General features: G+C 33.6%; 4 protein-coding genes across 11 annotated transcripts; 2 read left to right on the top strand and 2 right to left on the bottom strand.

The window, feature by feature from the left end:
* The first annotated feature begins 791 nt into the window (after window positions 1-791).
* On the top strand, window positions 792-7,169 carry LOC101255901 (putative pentatricopeptide repeat-containing protein At4g17915). Of its 8 annotated transcripts, XM_010325378.4 has the most exons (9): window positions 803-935; window positions 1,905-1,946; window positions 2,121-3,758; window positions 4,160-4,224; window positions 4,310-4,389; window positions 4,807-4,928; window positions 5,845-6,030; window positions 6,105-6,203; window positions 6,600-7,169. In XM_010325378.4, exons 2-3 carry the CDS (start codon window positions 1,931-1,933, stop codon window positions 3,311-3,313), a joined length of 1,209 nt encoding a protein of 402 aa, XP_010323680.1. In that variant the 5' UTR covers window positions 803-935; window positions 1,905-1,930; the 3' UTR covers window positions 3,314-3,758; window positions 4,160-4,224; window positions 4,310-4,389; window positions 4,807-4,928; window positions 5,845-6,030; window positions 6,105-6,203; window positions 6,600-7,169. The 8 variants fall into 8 exon arrangements, with proteins under 8 accessions (XP_010323677.1, XP_010323680.1, XP_004243786.1 ...); XM_010325375.4 differs by having other exon boundaries at window positions 792-935; window positions 1,905-3,758; window positions 4,815-4,928; XM_004243738.5 differs by having other exon boundaries at window positions 1,905-3,745.
* Window positions 6,756-7,748, bottom strand: LOC101256197 (uncharacterized). Its single transcript, XM_010325373.4, has 2 exons — window positions 7,277-7,748; window positions 6,756-7,103 (listed from the first exon to the last, which is right to left on the bottom strand). Exons 1-2 carry the CDS (start codon window positions 7,615-7,617, stop codon window positions 6,848-6,850), a joined length of 597 nt encoding a protein of 198 aa, XP_010323675.3. The 5' UTR covers window positions 7,618-7,748; the 3' UTR covers window positions 6,756-6,847.
* A 4,000-nt stretch (window positions 7,749-11,748) lies between these two features.
* On the top strand, window positions 11,749-16,039 carry LOC101244094 (aspartate aminotransferase, mitochondrial). The gene is made up of 10 exons (NM_001310147.1): window positions 11,749-12,009; window positions 12,371-12,456; window positions 13,562-13,768; window positions 13,892-13,997; window positions 14,112-14,216; window positions 14,287-14,459; window positions 15,022-15,181; window positions 15,283-15,378; window positions 15,473-15,567; window positions 15,680-16,039. The coding sequence occupies exons 1-10, from the start codon at window positions 11,833-11,835 to the stop codon at window positions 15,750-15,752; spliced, it is 1,278 nt and encodes a 425-aa protein (NP_001297076.1). The 5' UTR covers window positions 11,749-11,832; the 3' UTR covers window positions 15,753-16,039.
* Window positions 16,040-16,723: 684 nt separating this feature from the next.
* Window positions 16,724-21,698, bottom strand: LOC101244391 (shaggy-related protein kinase eta). Its single transcript, XM_004243227.5, has 12 exons — window positions 21,351-21,698; window positions 20,359-20,451; window positions 20,141-20,200; window positions 19,793-20,065; window positions 19,642-19,716; window positions 19,509-19,565; window positions 18,900-19,040; window positions 18,748-18,798; window positions 18,571-18,666; window positions 18,354-18,437; window positions 18,154-18,255; window positions 16,724-17,216 (listed from the first exon to the last, which is right to left on the bottom strand). Exons 1-12 carry the CDS (start codon window positions 21,534-21,536, stop codon window positions 17,121-17,123), a joined length of 1,314 nt encoding a protein of 437 aa, XP_004243275.1. The 5' UTR covers window positions 21,537-21,698; the 3' UTR covers window positions 16,724-17,120.
* Window positions 21,699-22,037: the final 339 nt, after the last annotated feature.

Here is a 22,037-nt window from a genome sequence, read left to right as displayed (position 1 = left end):
TAGTTATCAACACATATCTCAACACTTGATTAGACCAAGTATTTGTATATAATTATTAAAAAACGCGTGATAATTTAATTTGCTCATAAAATTTTGTATGCGTGGCTACTGACTCAATACTTTTAAGGCATATTTTGATAAATAGTTAATGATTATTTAGATAAAAAATACAAACACCTAATGATTTTAATATAAAAAATGGATATATTTAGAAATCACATAGTTTCAATATGAAATTATAATATATCGCTCTTTAGTTAATAATTACATTAATCACTTTAAAAGTAACAAAAATCGGATACATATGTAGAGTATCTCGAATACATTATAACATAGATCGGATACACAATATGTAACTCAGAAGTGTATAATTCGTTGGCCTTTTTCTCTGCAATATTTGAAGTAAAATGTTTTTAAATTGTATAATTAAGTGTATAACACGAAGATATACATTTTTGCACGTGTATATACAATTTTCTCTCGCTTTATACAAAACAGAAACAGGATTATACACTTCTGTGTATAAAGCGAGAGAGGCGAGCGAGAATGGAGAGTGGCAAGCGAGATTTTTGGGAGAGAGACGCTGGCAAATTTTAGCTAATGTTTGCTATGGAGCACAATTAAATCAAACCCTAGCTATTCCATTTAATTTAGATTATTAGTTTGCTATTATATACAATTTCCCTACTTTAAAGTTCAAATGTATTTTGACCATTACATAAATACTTTTTTTTACACACTTAAGTGGGTTAGTTTGGTAAACAATACGAGCTGAGAGAGAGAGCCCAAATGGACAATAACGCGGCCCAGCCCAAAAATGAAAAATGCTTACCATCATTACCCGAATTCAGAAACAGAAATCCACTGGTACTCCGTCGTATTGAAGTTTTCCGGTGGTGGTGTTGCTACCGGCAGAGTATTATTGTATATCCGAGGTGATTAACTGTTCGCTCATCTATCGATAATTAATTTTGTGAAGGTTAATGTTGTTTTACATTATTTTCATTTTGATTGTTGGCTCTAATCTTTTCCTTTTTTTTTCTCGAAAATTACTAGATTTCATTTTTTCCGGCAAATCATTGATGAATTGTATTGTTACTTCTAATTATATATCCTTCAATGGTTGTTAATTCATTTTTGTTTGTAATTGCTTGTTTGTTCCTCGCTTTGTACAGAACGGACAATGGTTGAAAGGCTCATTTCGTTACTTGTGTTAGCTAATAATAGTAATGCAAAAGTTGTTATTCTTATCAAAATACAAGAAAAATCACAGCTTTTATAATTCAAAACTACATTGTTGCTTTCTCCAAGTTTTGAATTTTTAAATAATTTGGCACTGTTTACATACAAATGGACGATAAACTAATGCAATTGAGAAAAAGAAAGCACCACACTTGTGGTTTACTTGGAGCAGCACCAGTTTGGTATTGTAAGTGGATTAATATATAGGTAGATTGAGTTATAATTATCCTTGCTTATGTTGCTCCGACTATCCAATAATGTGGTTGCACCCTTGTTGGATCCTTCAAAAGTGCATTATTTGGAAGGATCCGACATGCACTCGTTGGCATTTTTGAAGAGTCGGAGCAAAGTAGAATTCCTTGCTGATAATACATATGATTATTTTTTTCATCAATGAAAACCTTTAGTTCTGTGCCAATAGATGATTTCGTGTTTTGTGTTTTCATTTTGATGGATTTTAAGAACTTATATAACTCCTAACAATTTACCAAGAAGAACAGATAGGGCTGCCTTTCATACAATGATTTGGTATTGCACTGTGCATGTCCATCTATGGATTTTGAAGTTTTGAACTGAAAAATACTACTCTTTTGTATTTCCAAAGGGAAGAGTTGATATTTTTGAAAAGGATTTGCCTGATAGTTTGCTAAAAAATGATTCAGGTCTCAGGTCTAAACTCTTGGATTAGATGTGGAGTATCAAAGGTAGACTTTCAACAAGGTTAATGAATATTTGCGTAGCATCTCTTTGTAAAGCGAAACAATTGGAGAAAGCTGAAGTTGTAATAGTTGATGGCATAAGAATTGGAGTACAACCAGATGTGGTCACTTATAATACACTGATTACCGCATATTGTCGCTTTGTTGGCATTGATGCAGGTTATTCCGTCCTTTATAGGATGAAAGAGGCTGGAATTTATCCTGATACTATTACATATAACTCTTTAATAGCTGGAGCTACCAGATATTGCATGATATCTCGATGTTTCGATCTGTTTGAAGAAATGCTTGAGATGAGTATTCTTCCTGATATTTGGAGTTACAATACATTAATGCATTGCTTCTTTAAATTGAGAAAGCCAGATGAAGCATACAGGGTTTTTCAGGATATTCTTTTGAAAAATATTTCTGTTCATCCAGCAACATTCAATATATTAATTAATGGTCTTTGTATGAATGGATATACAGAGAATGCCTTGATGTTATTTAGGAGTATAAAACGTCATGGATTTATTCCCCAATTAGCAACTTACAACATTCTTATTCATGGACTGTGCAAGTCAGGACGGGGTAAAACTGCAAGAGAATTTCTCAACGAGCTGGTAGAATCAGGTCATATCCCCAATGCCATCACTTATACGACAGTAATGAAATGCTGCTTCAAATGTGAACAATTTGAAGAAGGCCTTAAGATCTTTGCAGAGATGAGAAGGAAAGGATATACATATGATGCCTTCGCTTACTGTACAGTTGCAAGTATGTTACTTAAAACTGGGAAGATGAATGAGGCCAACGAGTACCTGGGCTATATAATTACAAATGGTTTTGACCTTGATATGGTGTCTTTTAATACCATTGTTAATCTATATTGTAAGGAAGGTCAGCTGGATAATGCTTATAAATTGTTACACGAGGCAGAAAAAAAAGGGTTGGAGTCTGACAAGTACACCCACACTATCTTTATTGATGGCTTGTGCAGGACTGGTAATTTCAAGGAGGCCCAGCAACATTTGGACTATATGAGTATGATGGGTTTTGATTCTAACTTGGTTGCTTTGAATTCTTTTATTAACGGGTTGTGTAAAGCTGGTCACCTTGATCATGCTCTACGGATGTTTGAATCAATGGATGCCAAAGATTCTATTACTTACTCCACTATGGTGCATAGTCTTTGCAATGCCAGGAGATTCCGTGCAGCATCTAAGCTATTACTATCGTGTATAAGAGGCGGCATGAGAATTCTTAAATCAGATAAACGTGGTGTTATTGATGGCCTTCGTGGTTCTGGATATTCGCAAGAAGCAAAGAAGATCCAGTCTAAAATTCGATTGGCTAAGATACTGCAAAATTAATTAGGGATGATGTTCAACTTTGCCACCCAAGTGTTAATCTTGTTTAATTGCCTAAGGTTTTGCATTGTAAGTCTTTATGGAAGCTTTAAAACCTCAGGGATCATGCAACTGAGTATACAACCTACATTACCCAATTTTAAGTCAAGTTCTTAATCCTCTTGTAAGAGGCAAACACATGACACTGCTGTGAAGAGGTTGTGAATTCTATACCTTTCCTCGTCCAAAAGATAGTGATGACATGCTGTTGAAACTGTGAAAAGTTATTACAACAATAACAACAACATATACCTAATGGGGTCCGGGCAGGGTAGAGTGTATGCAAACCTTACCCCTACCTCATGGAGGTAGAGAGGAGGTTTCCGGAAGACCCTCGGATCAAGACTTATTATGCGGAAGTAAATGCATTCTTTATTACAGATGCGAAACAATTAGGTGGGCCAAAACTGTAAGTCATTTATACTTCCAGATAATCTCTGACCACTTTTTCTTTTGTAATGTTTAGTATTGAATTTCAAAGGTAGATAGTAGAGTACAATCAGTTCAATTTAGGACTGCTCTTTTCTGCAGCATGTCATTCTGGGCTTTGAATCTGAAATCATTAAGCTGTCGTTTTTGGCTGAAGAAAAATCAAAGGAGAGGATTGTACTGCTCTTTTTCCCCGAGTAGTTAGAAATAAAGTGTTCTTACTTATTTGAGCCAGATTTATCTTTTCTGCTCTTTGAAGTTGTTTAAGATGTGTTGACTATAGCCAGTTCCTTTTTCAGGATCTTTTAAATGACCACAATTATTGGTTGCTATCAAATTTATTGATAATTGATGTTGTGGTATGCATATGATTACTTGCAGACTTTAATGCGGTTGCGCTATGGGTTACTACTTGAACAGAAGTTTGCCTATTGAAGCTTGAAGTTGTAAGTTCCCTACATCTTCATTTTCCGAATTGATCTTCATACCGGTTTCAGTTATGAATTTTTTCCTTGTCTGTCTCTATGACAGGGGACTGAGCAATTCAAAGATTTGGGACAAGTAAGATAGCTTCCAAAGCTTCTTCTATCAATTGCCATGAACTTAGTATGGTGAGTTTAAATTTATATTTTCTTTCTCGTTCACTTAGTTGAGCTTTCCTTGGTAGGAAAAGAAAGGACATTTATTTCTCTCAGATTTTGTTACTATATAGTAATTCTCCTTGACACCTGACATTTTGTGAATTTTCTCGGTAAGATAGCACTTTGCTATCTTGATTTGAGAAACTTATACACCTTGGAGTAAGCAAGTGTACAAGTAGAAGTTACAATTTTTTTCCATATCAGGAAAGGAATTAGCAGCTAAATACAGTTAAAAGGGTCAGGTGTAATTTCCGCCTTCTTTTGTATTGCAATTTGCATGTCCTTTCCAAGCCAATGACTGAGTTTAGTAGTATTATATCAAAGCTTTTACATCCACTTACTCTCTAAGTTGATTCTTACATGCAACTTTGTCCTTAAATTTGCAAGAATGACAGTATTTGAGATTGAAAAGATTCAATAACACCAGGAAAGCCCAAGGCTTTAAGAAAAAGTAGTGGGTTGGATCCACTTCAGTCACATTCCGTAGCAGCTTGCTGGCGTCCTTTCAGGTCAGTAACTCCTGCAATAGGCAGCTAGGTTACGTGAAACTTATTTTTTGGTTTTCCTGTCCTAATTGAAGGTGAGTGGAAAGTTTACGCTAATATGTCTTTTAAAAGCGTAGTATTACTTGTTGGAATATTAAGGGATAAAAGCAATAAAAAAAACACATTTCTATCTTCTTTGGCTAATTGCATCACTCTAGACTTGATATACCCGGAAAAGGTGTCTCTTGCGCAACTAAGTGCAGTATCCCTTCTCTCTTTCATCTACCTTTTACCTTTTGATATTCTGTGTATGGTTTCACACTTTTGGTCATTCTCTGCTAAGCTTAAGTATAGAAAAGGTTTGGAAAAACACCTATCATTGGTTCTTTATATGCCCCACATTTAGGGTTTTCGGTAATTTTGAAGGTTCGGAAGTAATTTTGGTTCTTTATATCATTGGTTCTTTATATGCCAGCTGTTAAATCAAAGGCCTAAAGCCCAAAACATTAGTTAATTGGCTAATATTTCCATGTATATTTTCTTTGTTCTGTTTCACTTCCATGATCCTTTGCCTCTTAAGGTCCATGATCCTTTACCTCTTACGCTGCCTTTTTCAATATATGGTTCACATTGTATCAAGCTGAATAGGCTTCTGAAGTCCTTAAACTCTTCCTGTCATTGTCTATATGAAATCGTGGATCTTAGGTTCAACTATTTACTGTTTGTGATTCTATTCCTGATATTGCCTTCTGCTCGTCTTTCCTTGAGTTTTCTTTTAATATGCTTGGATTAGATTCTTAGTATAAACTGTCCCTGTTTAGTACACAAGATAAGATGGCAGGAGGAGACATACGGCCGACTCATCTTTTTATCCTTTCTTTAGTGGTGAGGTGAGGAGTTATCAAGCTGATGCATCATCTCATCTTGTCTTTGGATGCAGAATGATCGTTAGAATGAGTCATTCTAAGGCCATTTTTATATCTAAATGGAAGGGATTATTGGTATTAATCATAGAGAAATTCATCCGAGGATGACTTAACTGAGATGACTCATCCTATCAGGCACAAATCAAACATGCACTTTGAGGTGGCAATTTGTGACCTGGGAACTTTGTGCTCTCTTTTAGGTACTCTCTGTTAAAATGTGTTCCACCATTCCTCGTGAGTTTAATTAATTTGCCTCTTATCATGCTTTTGCCAGTTCTAATAGACTCCTCTGAATCCAAGTGAAACCTAAGAGCTGTCAATGAAGCAGATTAAACAAATGAAGAGAGATGCTAGACTCCAGCCAGACCAAGAGGTGAGCTTCATTGTCGAAAATCTCAAGTTGCTTACAGCACTGGCTCAACCAAACTTCAGACCACAAATAGATCTTTTAGTTACAAAATCATATGATAGTTACTATTTTTCTCTTTTTTTGGAAAAAAAGAAAGAAAGAGGACGAATCATAATCTCCCTTTTTATGTATTAAACTTCTATGATATGGTTTTTATCATTTTCCTGTTAGCCTCGGTGTCATCGCTTTTAGATGCAAAAGTTCGTCCTATTTTAGCACTAAAACTTCCATGATATACTGCTTAGTTGTTTCTCTGGTTTAGCCTTGTCATCATTTACTTTTAGATGAAAAAAAGTTCTCTCTCCCTTAACACCATGACAGTGCTCAATAACTTGTGCTGCATCAACTTATTCTTTATAGGAAAAATTATGCAATTCATATATATGAATTGTTGCGGAAGGTGCATCAAGTTGGCTGTGTTGAAAATGACTGGAAGATTTCTGCCCATAATATATCGATGTGAATGACCACATCATGAGATTTGACTTTTGTCATACCAAAAACAGCTGTGAAACATTTCATTTGGTATGGCAAAATGAGTATAATTGACTAACAGTATTGTTCTATGTATTACAACATGAACAGAGAAATTTGAGAGTGTATTTTTGTTATGGCAAATTAAGTCGGAAGAACCATGGGAGAGTAAAGGCAACGACGAAGCAAGCAAGCAGGAAATTACAGCAGGATTGTTGACATCTCCATCTACAATCATCGCGTGTTGCAGCCGAGGAACTGGTTATATATGAACTTCTTCTGGCTTCTACTGCCCTTTGGTTCCATTCTATCACCATTATTCTGTTCTGCCTTTCTGCTAATGTTCTTGTTTCCACATTTTTTGCTGTCTTCCCACATATTTCACATGATCTGTAAAATCACAAGATAACACTGTTACATTCCTCACTATTCAATATGAATTCACTCAGTTTTAAAGGTCGGTTTTATGAATTCTCAGTGTTCACTTAGATGTCCCCGTCAGTATATATAAGTTAAATCGTATGCAAAGTATGAAGAACTTCTGAAATATAGAATGGTGTTACCTGTTGCCTCTCTGATTGAACCATGCTTCAGCACAATGGCGATGACAAACACCAAGTTCACCTTTACAATCACAACCAAGCTGCAAAATCTCTATAGTTTCATCATTCAAATGACATATTCGACATACAATTTCTATTACTTGATTTTCATCAATACACTCTGTTTTTTTATCAATATCTATTACAACTTCAGCAGTTTTCTCCGTTTTTTCTCCACATTTAGTATCTAAATTGTTGCTCTCTTTAACTTCTTCGTGTGTTATCTCAGTTTCTTGAATTTCTGGATTATTTGAAAACTCCTCTGTTTTCGAGATTTCACTGTTTGCTGCAAATTCCTGCATAACTTGTAATTACTAATTTGTTTAGAGAAGAAATCTATCTTAAAAGGGAAATAAAGGAACAGAGAATAAAGAAAATGAATGGAAAAAGCATATCTTCTTTACAAAATGACGAACATACTTTGCTTCAAGTCGTTCTTTAGTATACAGGAAGCTTTATTTTAGTGGAGACTTTGTATCGATAGAATGTTTTGGTCGAACTTTTAAAATTTGCTTATTTTCAATTTTTTCAAAAAAATATTTATTTTTCGGAAGCAAGTTGTATTTGATTAATTAATTTAACATTGTTTTATAATGTTAGAGCAACAATTTTGTAATTGATCAAAATTTCAAATACCCAGAAAAAATTTAATATTTCTTTAGATCTTTTTATTTTTTTTAAGAAAATAAATATATTTTCATTTTACAATTCATATTTGATTAGTAAACTCGTCAATCCTCATTGATAGCAATTATAATTTAGTGAAGTAAAGTCTGTTCCAAATGCTTGATTGATTTGATCATACACTTGTTCTTCTCTATTTTTGAGAGAAGATAAGAGCACAAGCTATACTTAGTAATATACAAAAACATTTTTGTATCTCTCTTTTTTTTTTGTTCAAGGATACAATGAATTTGGTGAATTTCTAGGATTTTTTTAATTAAAAAAACCATTAATATAATCGGGAAAATTATGCGGATAAATAATAATATATTAGTTAATTAGCTAACATGGGTATAGTTCGAATAATTATCACTCGCAAGTCGCAACCTCTTTTTAATTGTAATTACGTGCGATTCTCTTCCTCTCTCGTCTCTCTCCTCTCTTACACATATACAAATACAAATACAAGGTATACATATACTGACATACATATAAAATTATATGACAGATATACAAATAAAATTTGAATCTCTTCTTCCATTTTCGATCTCGTTCGCCTCTCTCCCTCCTCTATAAATATTATTGAAATTAGTTATTTCAAAATAAATAATAAAATGACAAAAATACCCTCTTGAGATCCTATTCTACTAAGAGTTGATATTTTGACAAGTCAATTTCTTTTTAGTAGAACAAATCAAATCTTCAATTCAATATGTAATTGGAAGCGCAATACAATATATAGGATAATTATTACGATTTCTTTCGATCTGAATTATTTTGTCATAATAAACTATGTTATCTCACTTAACAGTCATAATTATACCTTATTAAATTTTAAATTCCACATTAAACACTTTATTTGACTTCCCAAATTTATTTGAAATACAAGAATCAATCAACTATATTATATTATTGAGTGTTTAGTTAATTGATCAATAATGTTTTTAGATTATTGTATAACTTATTTCATAGGTAGGATATAAAAATCCACTAGAAATATTTAAACAATAAACAATTATATGCTTCATTAAATATTATTATCACATGAAGTTAAAGGTTATTTAAATCATTTAAGGTGGCGGTATCGCATAGAATTAATTAGGGTGTGTGAAAATTGATCCGAACATTACAGTCACATTGATTTGCGAGAGATGAAATTCAGATGAACCTCTTGTGATATTTTATCACCTTTTGAAACTCCCCAAAATCACAACCTTTCGTGATAATCAAAGGCTTAACAATGTTATTTTTGGGTGTCTTCTGTCCCTTCTATTCCTTATTGATAAAATGCAATTGCTAATTAACTGATTAGGGATAATATTTTACTAATTTATCTACCCTTTAGGGGTCATAATAATTGTTGAACTTATGCTTTATTTTAAGAGCCAAATAAGAATTTTGATTATGAATTTAATTCAAGTACTTTTGGACGCATATTTCTTTATATAATTTTTATGTAGTTTTGATATTTTTTTAAAATAAAATATCTAAATTCATTTTTAACGATAAAATAACTTTAATTTTTAAAAGAGAAACTCAAAAGTTCTAAGTCATCTATGATTAGGAACCTAAGATGAAATATTACGGTAACTCAAATAATAATTAATTAATATAATAAAATTAAATTTAAATATGAGTTGCACACTAATTTAGGAAAATAAGAAAATTAATCGATTAATTAACAAAAGAAATATCTATAAAACTAATAGATTAAGTAAGGGTTCAAGGGATTCCGATGGAAAGATAGTAAACGCCCTTCAAAATCTACATGTAAATTCTCGATAAATTCATTTTTTCAAATTGAGGAGAAGATAAAAACAATATGCAAGTGTAATAAACATGTGATATATACAAATAATAAAATAAAAGAATAATATAAAAAAACGATCTAAGATTTCCTAACGTCAATAACATACACAAAAATGACTATATTAATCAAACTTCATTCATATAGCTTCCTTGGAAATCAACTCAAAGGTACATGTAAATACACTTAAAATTGACGATAATTTTCTTCATCAGCTAATTATAATAATATATGAACTTAAACTAAATTTTCGTTATTTAAAACGAGGAGGCCTTTAAACGACTCAAATTTCTCCTTTCGTACGCAATTTGAACATCTTTTTCCCAGTTCTAGTTGAATTTGATCTTTTAAGATCATCTTTGTAGAATAAGTTTGTTGTGATTTGTCTTTTAAAAAAAACATAATACATAAATATCTCCTTTTACTTGGCTTGAAATTACATTTATGCCTTCAACTTTGGGTGTGGACAAGTAAACACTTAAATTTGTATAAAATTGAACAAATAGACACACATATCTTACATGTCATCCTACATGTCATTTTTATCCTACGAGATGTCCTACATGTATTTTGTCATATAGGACTCATGTATTTATTTATTTAAAAGTTGGATAGTTAAAGTGTACGTTTGTACAATATGAAAGTTGAAGGTCAAAATTAAAATTTAAAACTAAATTTAGAATCTAATATATGTATTATGCGTAAAAAAAAAAAAAACTATCTTTGATCTAACATAATGCAGTAACCAAATTTGCACAAAATAGCTGGATTTTTTTTTTAAAAAAAATAATGCAAATCAATGTTAACCAAGATACTTCCATTTTTATTTTACCTCTCGAAAAGCGCAACGCTGTGGAATTATTTTGATATGTCATCTGTTTTTTTTTGGAATTATTTTAATTTTATCTTTTACCTTTTAATTGTGGGATTCAAATTGTTTTTTGTTCTGAATTGTGATTCTTCTTTTTTCTCTCAGTTTTATTCCACCAAGGTTTTATTTTGAACAAGGAAAAAAGATTTCCTTTAATTCGTAAAAATATTATTTTTAATCATTAAATAACTAGATAAGATATTAATAGTTAAATTTAAATAATAAAATAATGCTAGTGATACAAATTTTAGCAGATTGGGCAGATTAACCACTTTTTGAATTTATTTAAGATAAATATAAATTCTTGTTTCTATTTACTTCTAATTATTTTTTAAATTAAAATAAATATTAGTAAATTTAGATTTAATAACTTTATCCTTTTTAATATTAATTTCTCCATATTAATTAATATTATATAAAAAATAACTCATTTAATAAATACTTTAAAAATAAATAAGTATAAATATGTGTTTTTTTATTCAATAAAGATCAAAGTCTTTATTCAAGGTGACCGTCATTTCACCAAATATTAATTCTTTTCTCCATTTCCAATTCACATAGATTTTTTTTCCATAATAACCCATCATTTTTCGTCTACAATTTCTTCAAATATAAAATAAAAATGAACTCCCCAATTCGATAAGAACTATCAGATTTTGTTCTAGTTAAACATTTTCACAAGCGAAGAAAAAATATAATCTACCGAAAAAGATAAATCGTTGAAAAATAGATCTAAACTTTCATATATAAGGGTAAAATTATCAAATCTAAAATAATAATATCTATTTTAAATAAATTCAAAGAATAATTACAAGAAAATAAATATAAATATAATATTGTAAAACCATAGAGAGTGAGTTTTATAAGGCGAAATTCGAAGTGAGCTGAAATTATCCCTAATTATAATACCCAATTTCCTTTGACTCTTTTGCCCCCTAACCTTTGAGCCAAAACAAAAAAGACTCTGTCAATAGTTTTAACGGTTTCGTCACAGCGTTACGCTTCTCGAGGCAAAAGCCATTAATAAACCATTCAGTCACACTGACGGCTCGCTCAGTCCACTACTACTCTTACGTCTCCTATTTATAAAGTCCCATCTCTATCAACCGCCTCTACAAACACGCCATTTTCCTCTCCTATTTGGCCATTTCTCTATATCCTCTCTCCGTTCCGGCCATGGCGATGCGTGCCGCTATTTCCGGTCGTCAACTAAAACTTAGCTCGTCGTCGTTCGGAGCGCGATCCCTGTCGTCGTGGTGGCGAAATGTTGAACCGGCTCCTAAAGATCCTATCCTCGGCGTAACTGAAGCTTTTCTCGCCGATCCTAGCCCTGACAAAGTCAATGTTGGCGTTGTAAGTTCTCTGCTCTGTGCTTTGATTTGATTAGCTTTATTTTCTACCTTGTTTTCTCAGTTTTTGTAATCATGGATTTAGCTTCTTAATTTGGGAATTGTGTATGCTTAGCTCTTGTTTTGTTTTGTGTGAGTTAAGATTAATTGAATAGAAGGTTAACTGCTGTAAATCTTATAGTTAAACACATAAGTTGATATATTAGTGTAAAATAATCATCCGTTAGCGGAAAATGATGCAGAGGATTCACACAGTGGATCTCAATTGATTTGGATTTGAAATTCCTGTGTGATCTTATTACTTATGAGCTCGATCTAATTAAGCAAAAACAAATGAGTTTGTTTTTGTTGTTGTGAATTTTAAGGGAGCTTACAGGGATGACAATGGAAAACCCGTGGTACTGGAGTGTGTTAGAGAAGCAGAGCGAAGGATAGCTGGTGGTTTCAATATGTGAGTGAATCTCACCATTTCTCTATTTTGTGAATTTGAATTTGTTGTTCACTTGAAAGGTCCTTTATTCATTATTTAAATTTGACTTCTGTTTTTAGTTATTAAAATTTTGTTAAAGTTTGAATGCATATATCATAGAAAAGTTATTGTAGGTGTATAGCAAAATGTAACAGTACAAATATTTGTCAAGTACTACAAAAGATATATGAATTTATTAAAATTTTTAGCAGCAGCACCATAATATTCATGTAACTGAAAAAAAAAAGATCAAACCTATATAGTTGATTTGGTTTTGATAAAACTGAATCAAACCCCGTGAATACGCCTACAGTGCTGACTATTCTTTATTTTTCTTTTACTAGAGCCACTTGTTGTTGGTTATTGTGCATCAATGACTGTATGTGAGTGCATATTTGAATAATAAAGCATCTCTTTTTAGTATTCCATCTGTCAGTTCCACTGACCTGTTTGATTCTTTAGGTTTTCTTCCTTTCTTTCCGCATCTTGATGATATTTCTATTCTCATTTTTTCTGCTATATGGATGGTGGAGATGGGTCCCTTCACCAATTCTATCTTATACTTTTGTTTAGCTTTTCTACCAAGATGGATTGTTTATATCAAATTTACTATTCCATAGTCTAATGGCGGCGTTTACTTTTGAAATGATCTGTTCTTGTTGTTTGACGAAGTTTGACTTAGATATGGAATACAATTTTATTTGACATGTATATTTTATTCATTGTGATAGAAGAATAATTTAAATAACAAGTGACTTTTTATAATGGTTTTGTAAATTGAAAGTGTAAATGAATTGACTTCATAAACTGACAACTGCTTCTGTCAAACGTTTTGTAGTGTCCTAAAGTAAAAAGTATTATGCAACTTCTCTATGTAAATCAGTAAATGTTCTGATTTTGTCCTCATTCTTTAGAAATCTATTGGATTAATTGACACGGAGTAAAATGCTTTATGTGGAAAGATGGCAATGAATTTGAAAGTAAGAATCAAAATGTTTTCAGCATTGCTAAAAAAAGGCCAGGGTGGTTTATGTGGATATCTTTTAGTTCAGTAATGTGCTTACATGGACAATTCATCATTTACCAGGGAATATCTTCCTATGGGAGGTAGTGTCAACATGATCCAGGAGTCGCTGAAGTTAGCCTATGGAGAGAACTCAGACTTGATAAAAGATAAACGCATTGCTGCAATTCAAGCATTATCTGGAACAGGCGCATGCAGAATTTTTGCGGACTTCCAAAAGCGCTTTTGTCCTGATTCACAGATTTATATTCCTGTTCCTACATGGTCTAAGTAAGTACATTTGATGCATCATTGTAGCTTCTTGATTGTTTTTTGCACAGTAAAACATTAGTTTGTGAATGGCTTCATAAATTTCTGATGTCGTAATATTTACTAATATGAGATTCTTGACAGTCATCATAACATTTGGAGAGATGCTCACGTCCCTGAGAAAACATATCACTATTATCATGCTGAATCAAAGGGCTTGGACTTTGCTGCAATGATGGATGATATAAAGGTATGAAACACAGTTGAGATGTTTTTTTTAATGCTTTGGTTCGTTTCATGATATGATGTTTTTCCTCAGATTGCCATTATTTATCCTGACCTATTACAACTTTCTTTTACATAGAATGCCCCAAAAGGATCATTCTTTCTGCTTCATGCTTGTGCTCATAATCCTACTGGGGTGGATCCGACAGAGGAACAATGGAGGGAGATCTCGCACCAGTTCAAGGTAATGACTTGTATATTTTTATCCTCTTTCTTGTCATAAGTCTCATATTGAATTATTGCACTGGTTCTAGGTGAAGGGACATTTTGCTTTGTTTGACATGGCATATCAAGGATTTGCAAGTGGGTATCCAGAGAAGGATGCTAAAGCAATCAGGATATTTCTTGAGGATGGTCATCCGATAGCATGTGCCCAATCATATGCAAAAAATATGGGGCTATATGGTCAGAGAGTTGGTTGCCTAAGGTAAAATACTACTCCAAAGATATATTATTTGGCCAAGTTATATCTGGAAAAAAGGGGTAAGGCCTATTTAAATCTTGAGCCGAGGGTGTAAACAGAAACAGTCTCTCTATCTTCACTAGATGTAGGGGTAAGGTTGTATAAGCACCACCCTTACCAAACTTCACTTGTGGGATTACACTGGGAACTGTTCTGTTAAGTTATAATCTGGAGAGTAATACTAATCTTTTGTTAATCATAGTTGATCTATCTTTTAAAATTATCTTCTGATTCCAGAATCAGTAGTACTACCATCTTCATGTAGTTTCTAGATCTATTATTTTCTCTTTCGAATGAACAAAACTTCTGTTGAACTTCGTAAATACATTTAGTAATTGTCTTTATTATACCATATATCATATATTGTGTTATAATAAAACCTCATATTCATCTCTATATAGCGTGTACAAGTCTCTTACTAGTCAGAAAGGACTCCTGTCAAACACTGGTCTGATATTTTTAGTCAATATTTGATAAAGCTAAAAGACTTCCAATGTTTTTGCTGTGGTGCCTCAATTTGCTGCAGTGTTGTCTGTGAGGATGAAAAACAAGCAGTGGCAGTGAAAAGTCAGTTGCAGCAACTTGCCAGGCCCATGTACAGTAATCCACCTCTTCATGGTGCTCTTGTTGTTTCTACAATCCTTGGAGATCCAAACTTGAAAACTCTATGGCTCGGGGAAGTGAAGGTTAGTTAATGGTGCTCTGGCTGCTCTTTAGCTTGGTACTCGTTTTCAGAACATCATATGTTAAGCGTAAAATTTCAATGACTTAAAGAGTTTTTTTCCAGGGCATGGCTGATCGTATCATCGGGATGAGAACTGCTTTAAGGGGAAATCTTGAGAAGTTGGGCTCACCTCTATCTTGGGAACACATAACCAACCAGGTATTTGAGATCAACGACTTCCTTCACTTTCTGTAATAGTACGTAACTATAAGAATTCACCTATTGTCCCCTTAATGTTCGATCCTTCCTACAGATTGGCATGTTCTGCTACAGTGGGATGACACCGGAACAAGTAGACCGATTGACAAAAGAGTATCACATCTACATGACTCGTAATGGTCGTATCAGGTATAATTATTGAGTCGTCAAGTTCAAGCTTTTAAGCACCTGTATTCGTATAAAAGTTTATATCTGATTGTTTTTTTCCCAATCTATTTCTTTTGCTTCTTGTATGGTGCAGTATGGCAGGAGTTACTACTGGAAATGTTGGTTACTTGGCAAACGCTATTCATGAGGTTACTAAATCTGCTTAAGCGTTAACGTCATGGATTCAATAATCAGCTAAATAAAGGCTGTGGAAATTCATTTTTTGTGATCGGAAAGATCACAACATGTTGTAAACTTGTAATAGTTGAGTTAAAACTATCGTACGGAGGGGAGGGGTAATAAATAGAGCCATTTTAAGGTGTAGAAGTCATTAGCAACGTTGAGGTGGAGTTGTAGTTATTTTAGGGTACATTGCAGACATTAATCATCTCTGGTGTCAAGTAGCTCCTGTTTTTCATATACAACAGCGTAGTTACATGATATTTATGCCAGCATTTTGAAGTATTGTTGCTGTTTTACAGCGTCACGGATGCCAACCATACTCGTTACATATTTACATGTATTGAGCTAGCACAATATATATTTTTAACTACATAGGAGTTAATCAAATATTCACTCTATTGAGTTTTACTCCTCAAGAACGCAGTAGATAACTTAATCTACGATGTAGTTGCATGTTTTCTTCTAAAATTATTCAGAATGTACGTTTTTCTTCTGTATACTGGGCAAAATGGGAGTGACATCACAAGATGAGGGAAGTGAAGACTGAAATTGTTCGAAAATGTGAAGAGAAGGTGCTAGTATTCAATTATCATGTAGTCAGTTATTCTTAGATGTGTTTTATTTGTTGCTTCTATCTAGGTATTTTACTATTTATATTCAACTATCATGTAGTCAGTTATTCTTAGATGTGTTTTATTTGTTGCTTCTATCTAGGTATTTTACTATTTATTTTCTTACAGTACTGCATCGGATACCTCACAAAGGTAGAAAGGCATGCATAAAACCTACTTTTTTCCAAACCCCACTTATAGAATAAGGTATGTTGTACATTCTTTCTTAAAACCTTTGACTTCTATTGCTAATTTTGCTTTCATAATAAACAACCATGAAACGAGAGAAACAATTCAATGGATTCTTCAAAGAAAAAAAAAAAACTAAGGCTGCACAGAAGAGATAATTCATATATGCCTTATATTAAAAAATAAAAATAGAGCTAAAAACAACTTGCATATAAATATAACTACAACCCAAAGCTACAAGTCCTAGTGCTCCAGAAGGTCTCTCAAGGAAATCTGCTTAACTAGACATTACAATATTTATCACTTTATACTCCTATCTGAATTCTTCTTATCAAAAACAATGTACAAAAGAGGCAACAGGTCTGCTATTAGCTAAAAGAGGACACAAGTAGAGACAGGATCACTTCTTGTAAGCCAAACAGCGGCTATATGCATACAACTTTTACATGCGTGCATAGCCACTGGTTACGCCAAAATGCATGGTTACATTAATCCACAAGGACTCCCTATATATTTTTTCTGATACACCAACTCTATATTACATTAGTACAATTACGTCGCACCAGGAAATGGGAAATTCAAACCAAGTTGCCTCCACACATGCTCAGGGATCAGCTTGTTGACCAAATCAGGTGAAGCTCCAGTTAACTGCAAGCAACAGCCAGAACATAAACATTACTTTCATGATCCCTAACATCTTACATAAAGGGAAGTTTCGCCTCTCAATCAATTTAAGCAAGGTTCATATGCCAGCCTTACCACACATAGTCTAACTGGTAATAATAACAATAAATATCTAATACAGCCTCATAACAACAGGGACCTCTGTAATTGGTCAATATATTTCTGACAGTAACAGAGAGCCCAAAATTACTGTCTAAAGATCGTGGAAGTAAAAGTCTAAAGATCTGCTAAATGTAGGGGAATGTGATTACTTTCTAAAACCATATTTTACTCGAGATCAAGTCTCGTGACAGTCAATCACCAAAATCAGTTTTATTAAATGGTTACACAATAATTGGAAACACAGTTAATATGATTGCTTGGATCCATGCACATGTAGACAATCTTTAAAAGTCTCACATTTTGAAACGCAGAAGGACAAAAGATTACGTGAGTGAGTGTTATTTGAGAGGGAAAAGACAATGGATTATCAAAAGCAACGGAAAAAAGAAGATAACCGACAAGACGCATGATGCATTTAAAGTACAAGAAGAACACGAAGAAATCATGAATTAATATGTAACGCACCAATTTCTTGTATTATTCACTTTGAAAATCCTTCATCACAGAAGGATTTACTTTTAATAGTTTGTTTCTTGTATTTATCACTTCACAAGAGAACAAGATGTGCCGCTTCACCGTCAATACCTCCTTCCGTTTTCATAACATTCAAATAATGGATAAGGAAAAAAAATGCTCTAATCAATGAAAAAAATGTTCAGATGGGTGCATAGAGCTGCATAATCATAAATTCAACTAGTGAACCAACACTTAATAAACAACTCAAAAGATAACTTTCTAGATAATAGTTACAGAGAAACATAACAAAGTCAGTAAACTAAGAAGTTTCCGAAAATTGTACCTCTTGTTTAAAGTTGAAAAGAGGTGGAAATGGACGTCCATTAGGGAGACGGGCATTGGGCTCACGAAGCTCATCAAAGAACGAATGTGCACATGCTTCTAGCTGCAAGGAGTAGAAGCAGGTAAATAGACTGATACAACAAACGGTTTTGTAGATGAAACAACATTAACGAATATCACTGGTAAAATGAGATAACTTACTGCAGTACAGCGAAGACTTGGTGAATATTGAAGAAGCCGTGAGGCAAGATCAATTGCTTCAGGAGGCATTCTTTTATGGAATACCTGAAACCATGAAAGTCTTTTAGCTCTCGTTTCAAATAAAACTGATTTTAGGGGTAGTTAACATACACATATTTCAACAAGAAAATGATCTAGTGCAGAATAACTATCAAAATATAACAATAACAAACAATACCTTGTGCCAAGGATGAGCTTTTATCTGTGGGAATCTGAAATCTGTGTAGTTTGGGTTCATACATCGAATTTCTTCCCGAGTAGGAGTACCAAGGACCTGTGGCAAGGTTTCTCATTAGTAAAAAGAGATCCTGTAAGTGTTGTCTGAGATTTACTACAATGAAGTATAAAGACACACCTTGATGATCTCCACCAGTTGATCTACTGCATTTTCGCCAGGAAAGAGCGGCTGTCATAGTTTATAATTGATGAAAGCTCAATAAAGTAACAATCTTCAATGAAATAATAGATGGAAATATCCACTTGCAAACAAAGATAAACAACACAAACCTGCCCCAGAAGAAGCTCAGCAAGGACACAGCCTGCTGACCAAATATCAATTGATGTTGTATACTCTGTGGCACCAAATATGAGTTCTGGAGCTCTGTAGTAGCGAGAGCAAATGTATGAAATATTTGCTTCACCATTTACCTGTGCATTGAAAAGTTCATTAGTATCAAAATGAAATGCTTCAGTTTATGTTATGCGCTAAACAATTCTCCACGAGGAAAGAGCCATGCAAAAAAAGAAAAAAAATGCAAGGAAAAGTATTGCAGTTTTTGAGCAGAGAATTCTGAAATGCTAGAAACTAGTTCTGCTCTCGTTCCCACTGTCAAGAGTAATAATACATCCAAACTCGCATGTCAAAACCTAATTGTATTGGTTAAAAACTTCTCTTGTTCTGCAAACAAGAGATCTAAGAACCTGACAGCCAAGGGTCAAAAAAGTATCAAATGTTTAAAAACTGAAATGTCTTCAGACAGTGCCTTAATCAGCACCAACTCGTGCAGTCAAGCACATGAAAAACAGACTACTATCATGACACTAAAGCACCTTCAAAGAATCTTTGCATAATGCAGCACTTATAAGGACGTAATAATTATGAAAAAACAGACATACCAGGACTTTTGCACTTCCAAAATCACACAGCTTGACTTGATGGGTCAGAGGATCAACCTTCAAATGACATACAATAGAGATTTAGATTGATGATTGCATACAATAGGAATGAAGTGGACTCCTGTTCACATACCAAAAGATTTTGAGGTTTCACATCTCTATGGCAAATCCTTGGAACATTATGAATGTAAGCCAGCCCTCTGAATATCTGACAGTAACAACTTATCAGAATCACATAATATCCAGTTGCAGAAGAGGCATAAAGAGAAAGGAGATATGCAAACCTGATACATGTAAAGTTTGACATATATGAGTGGCATCCTTTGATTTGAATTGCTATAGTGCTTTAAAACCTTGTATAAACTTTCAGGGACATAATCCATGACCAAATTAAGAAAAAGCTCATCTCTACTAGTCGTGGAAAAGAAGCAGTGCTTTAGAGTAATGACATTTGGGTGATCCATCAAGCGCATCAGTTGTAGTTCACGATTTTTATACCGTTTGTCCTGTAAAACCTTCTTTATGGCCACAGTCTCTCCAGTTTCCAAGCATTTTGCCTAGAGACAACAACATCAGGTCTTGCAACGTAGAAGAAGACTGCTGCAAATTTACAATAAAGTCAGCTCACAAACCTGAAACACTATCCCAAAGGACCCTGTACCGACAACTCGCTCTGCCATATAACTGATGGTCTGCAGAAAAAGATCTCATCAGATTCTGTTACTTAATACTCTCACAAGTCACGACCATTGACACCAGTGATCAGAGTCATAATATCTAAGAACCAAGAAATTACAAAACATTGAATCTCCAATTTAAACAAAGAAACTGATATATATCAGGCACACACCCTTTTTGGTTCTCCATTCTTGCCTCCAATGGTGGTGGAAATTATGTGACCAGTGACGGCACCATTACCCTCAACAACAGCAGCTGACATTTCCTACAATGCAAACCAAGCAAGGTGAATTGCAGTGCCAAAAAGAACTCCATCTCGTTTAGAAAATAGTAAGAAGCTCAACTTACCATAACCTGTCAGAGGACCTTACAGGTTGTTCAACAAAAATAGAAAAGCAGTGAATGGCACTTAAATAGGCTTTAAGAAAGCATCAAATAATAGAGACTTGTAACTAAGACAAAAACAGTACTAAAGGAGAATCAGCCATCACAATTCACATGAAGCAAACCCAATAAAAGATTGAAGCACAATTTACCTAAAGATGAAGAAAAGCAGCTAAATAGCTTTTTCTGAAAGAGGGACTTGCAAGCTACCTAATCAACTCAAGAAAACCTGTCCCTTGTAATCCCAGATACACAAAGTAGATAACAGGATAAAGAAGTCGCTACTCCACAAAAGAATCACATGGATCTAACTCTATACATGCACTCTACCCCCAAAATCAGCTACAGTAGAAACTCCAGATAGAACAAACACAAGCAAACAAAGAATCATTTTCTGGTAAATTAAACTAAAAGCCAGAAGCAGAAGCTACTCAAAAATAAATTTAATTTAAAATCTTAAGAGCTACAACAAAAATGTCAAAAATAAAAAGGAAATCAAAACTAAAAACACCTCATACTCAAAGTCCACCTGAAATTTCAAATATAGAGCGAAGAACACCTCACTGAAGCAACAAGCTCAAAAAAATTGCCTCGCCGGAAAAATATTCCGGCGAACTTTCCGATACCGGAGAACAACTGAACACAAAGAGATCGAGCTAGATCGAAGCACAACGAACATAAACCGATACTGTCAAACTTCATCAGCATATAGAATTGAAGTAGAACAAGAGTGTGCGACTCTCTAGTAATAGTCGGAGGACATTAAAGTAGTAGAACTACCTTTTCGGATTCCATTTCCGGTCGTGCTCCGGCGTTCCTTACTGCAGCTCCTCCTCCTCCTCCTAGTTCACGATTCACAGGCTGTTGCTGCTGCTGCTGCACGAGCTGCGGCGGCGGCTGAAGGTGGTGGTGATGGTGATTTTCCGGCGGATTATGGTGCTGAGGTCCCAGCGGTATCGAGGCCATGTGCTCTCTTCTCCTCTGCTACTCTTCACTCTTTTTCTTACTTCTCTACTAAAATTAATAATTGCTTTATTTATTTTTTCTCTTAACCCCACTACTATTTTCTCTCTATCACCAAATATTTGTATTATACATATATCCAAATATTTTTCTCGTGTTCTCATTATTTATCGTATTTCTCTATTATATATAGAATATAATTAAAATGAATGTTTAATTATTTTATACTTATATGTTAAATGGATAAAAACATATTTTTAAAAGAATTTTATATATTATTTGGATAAATATTATCAAACGTGGATATAGAGATAAGTGTGTGGGTGGTGGTAAGTAAAGAGTACAAGGCAAATTAAAATGAGGTGTGTTGGATAATAGCATGTCAAAATTAACGTAAAATGTCAATTATAAAACCTAGCTTATTTTCACTACTTAGAGAAGTCATGTTTTAGTCAATCTAATATGAAAAAATAAAAAAAATTCTTTCAACAAATATTATAAAAG

The sequence above is a fragment of the Solanum lycopersicum genome, chromosome 7 (assembly GCF_036512215.1).
Source record: "Solanum lycopersicum chromosome 7, SLM_r2.1".
NCBI lineage: Eukaryota > Viridiplantae > Streptophyta > Magnoliopsida > Solanales > Solanaceae > Solanum > Solanum lycopersicum.
This window is presented reverse-complemented; position numbering and strand designations above follow the sequence as displayed.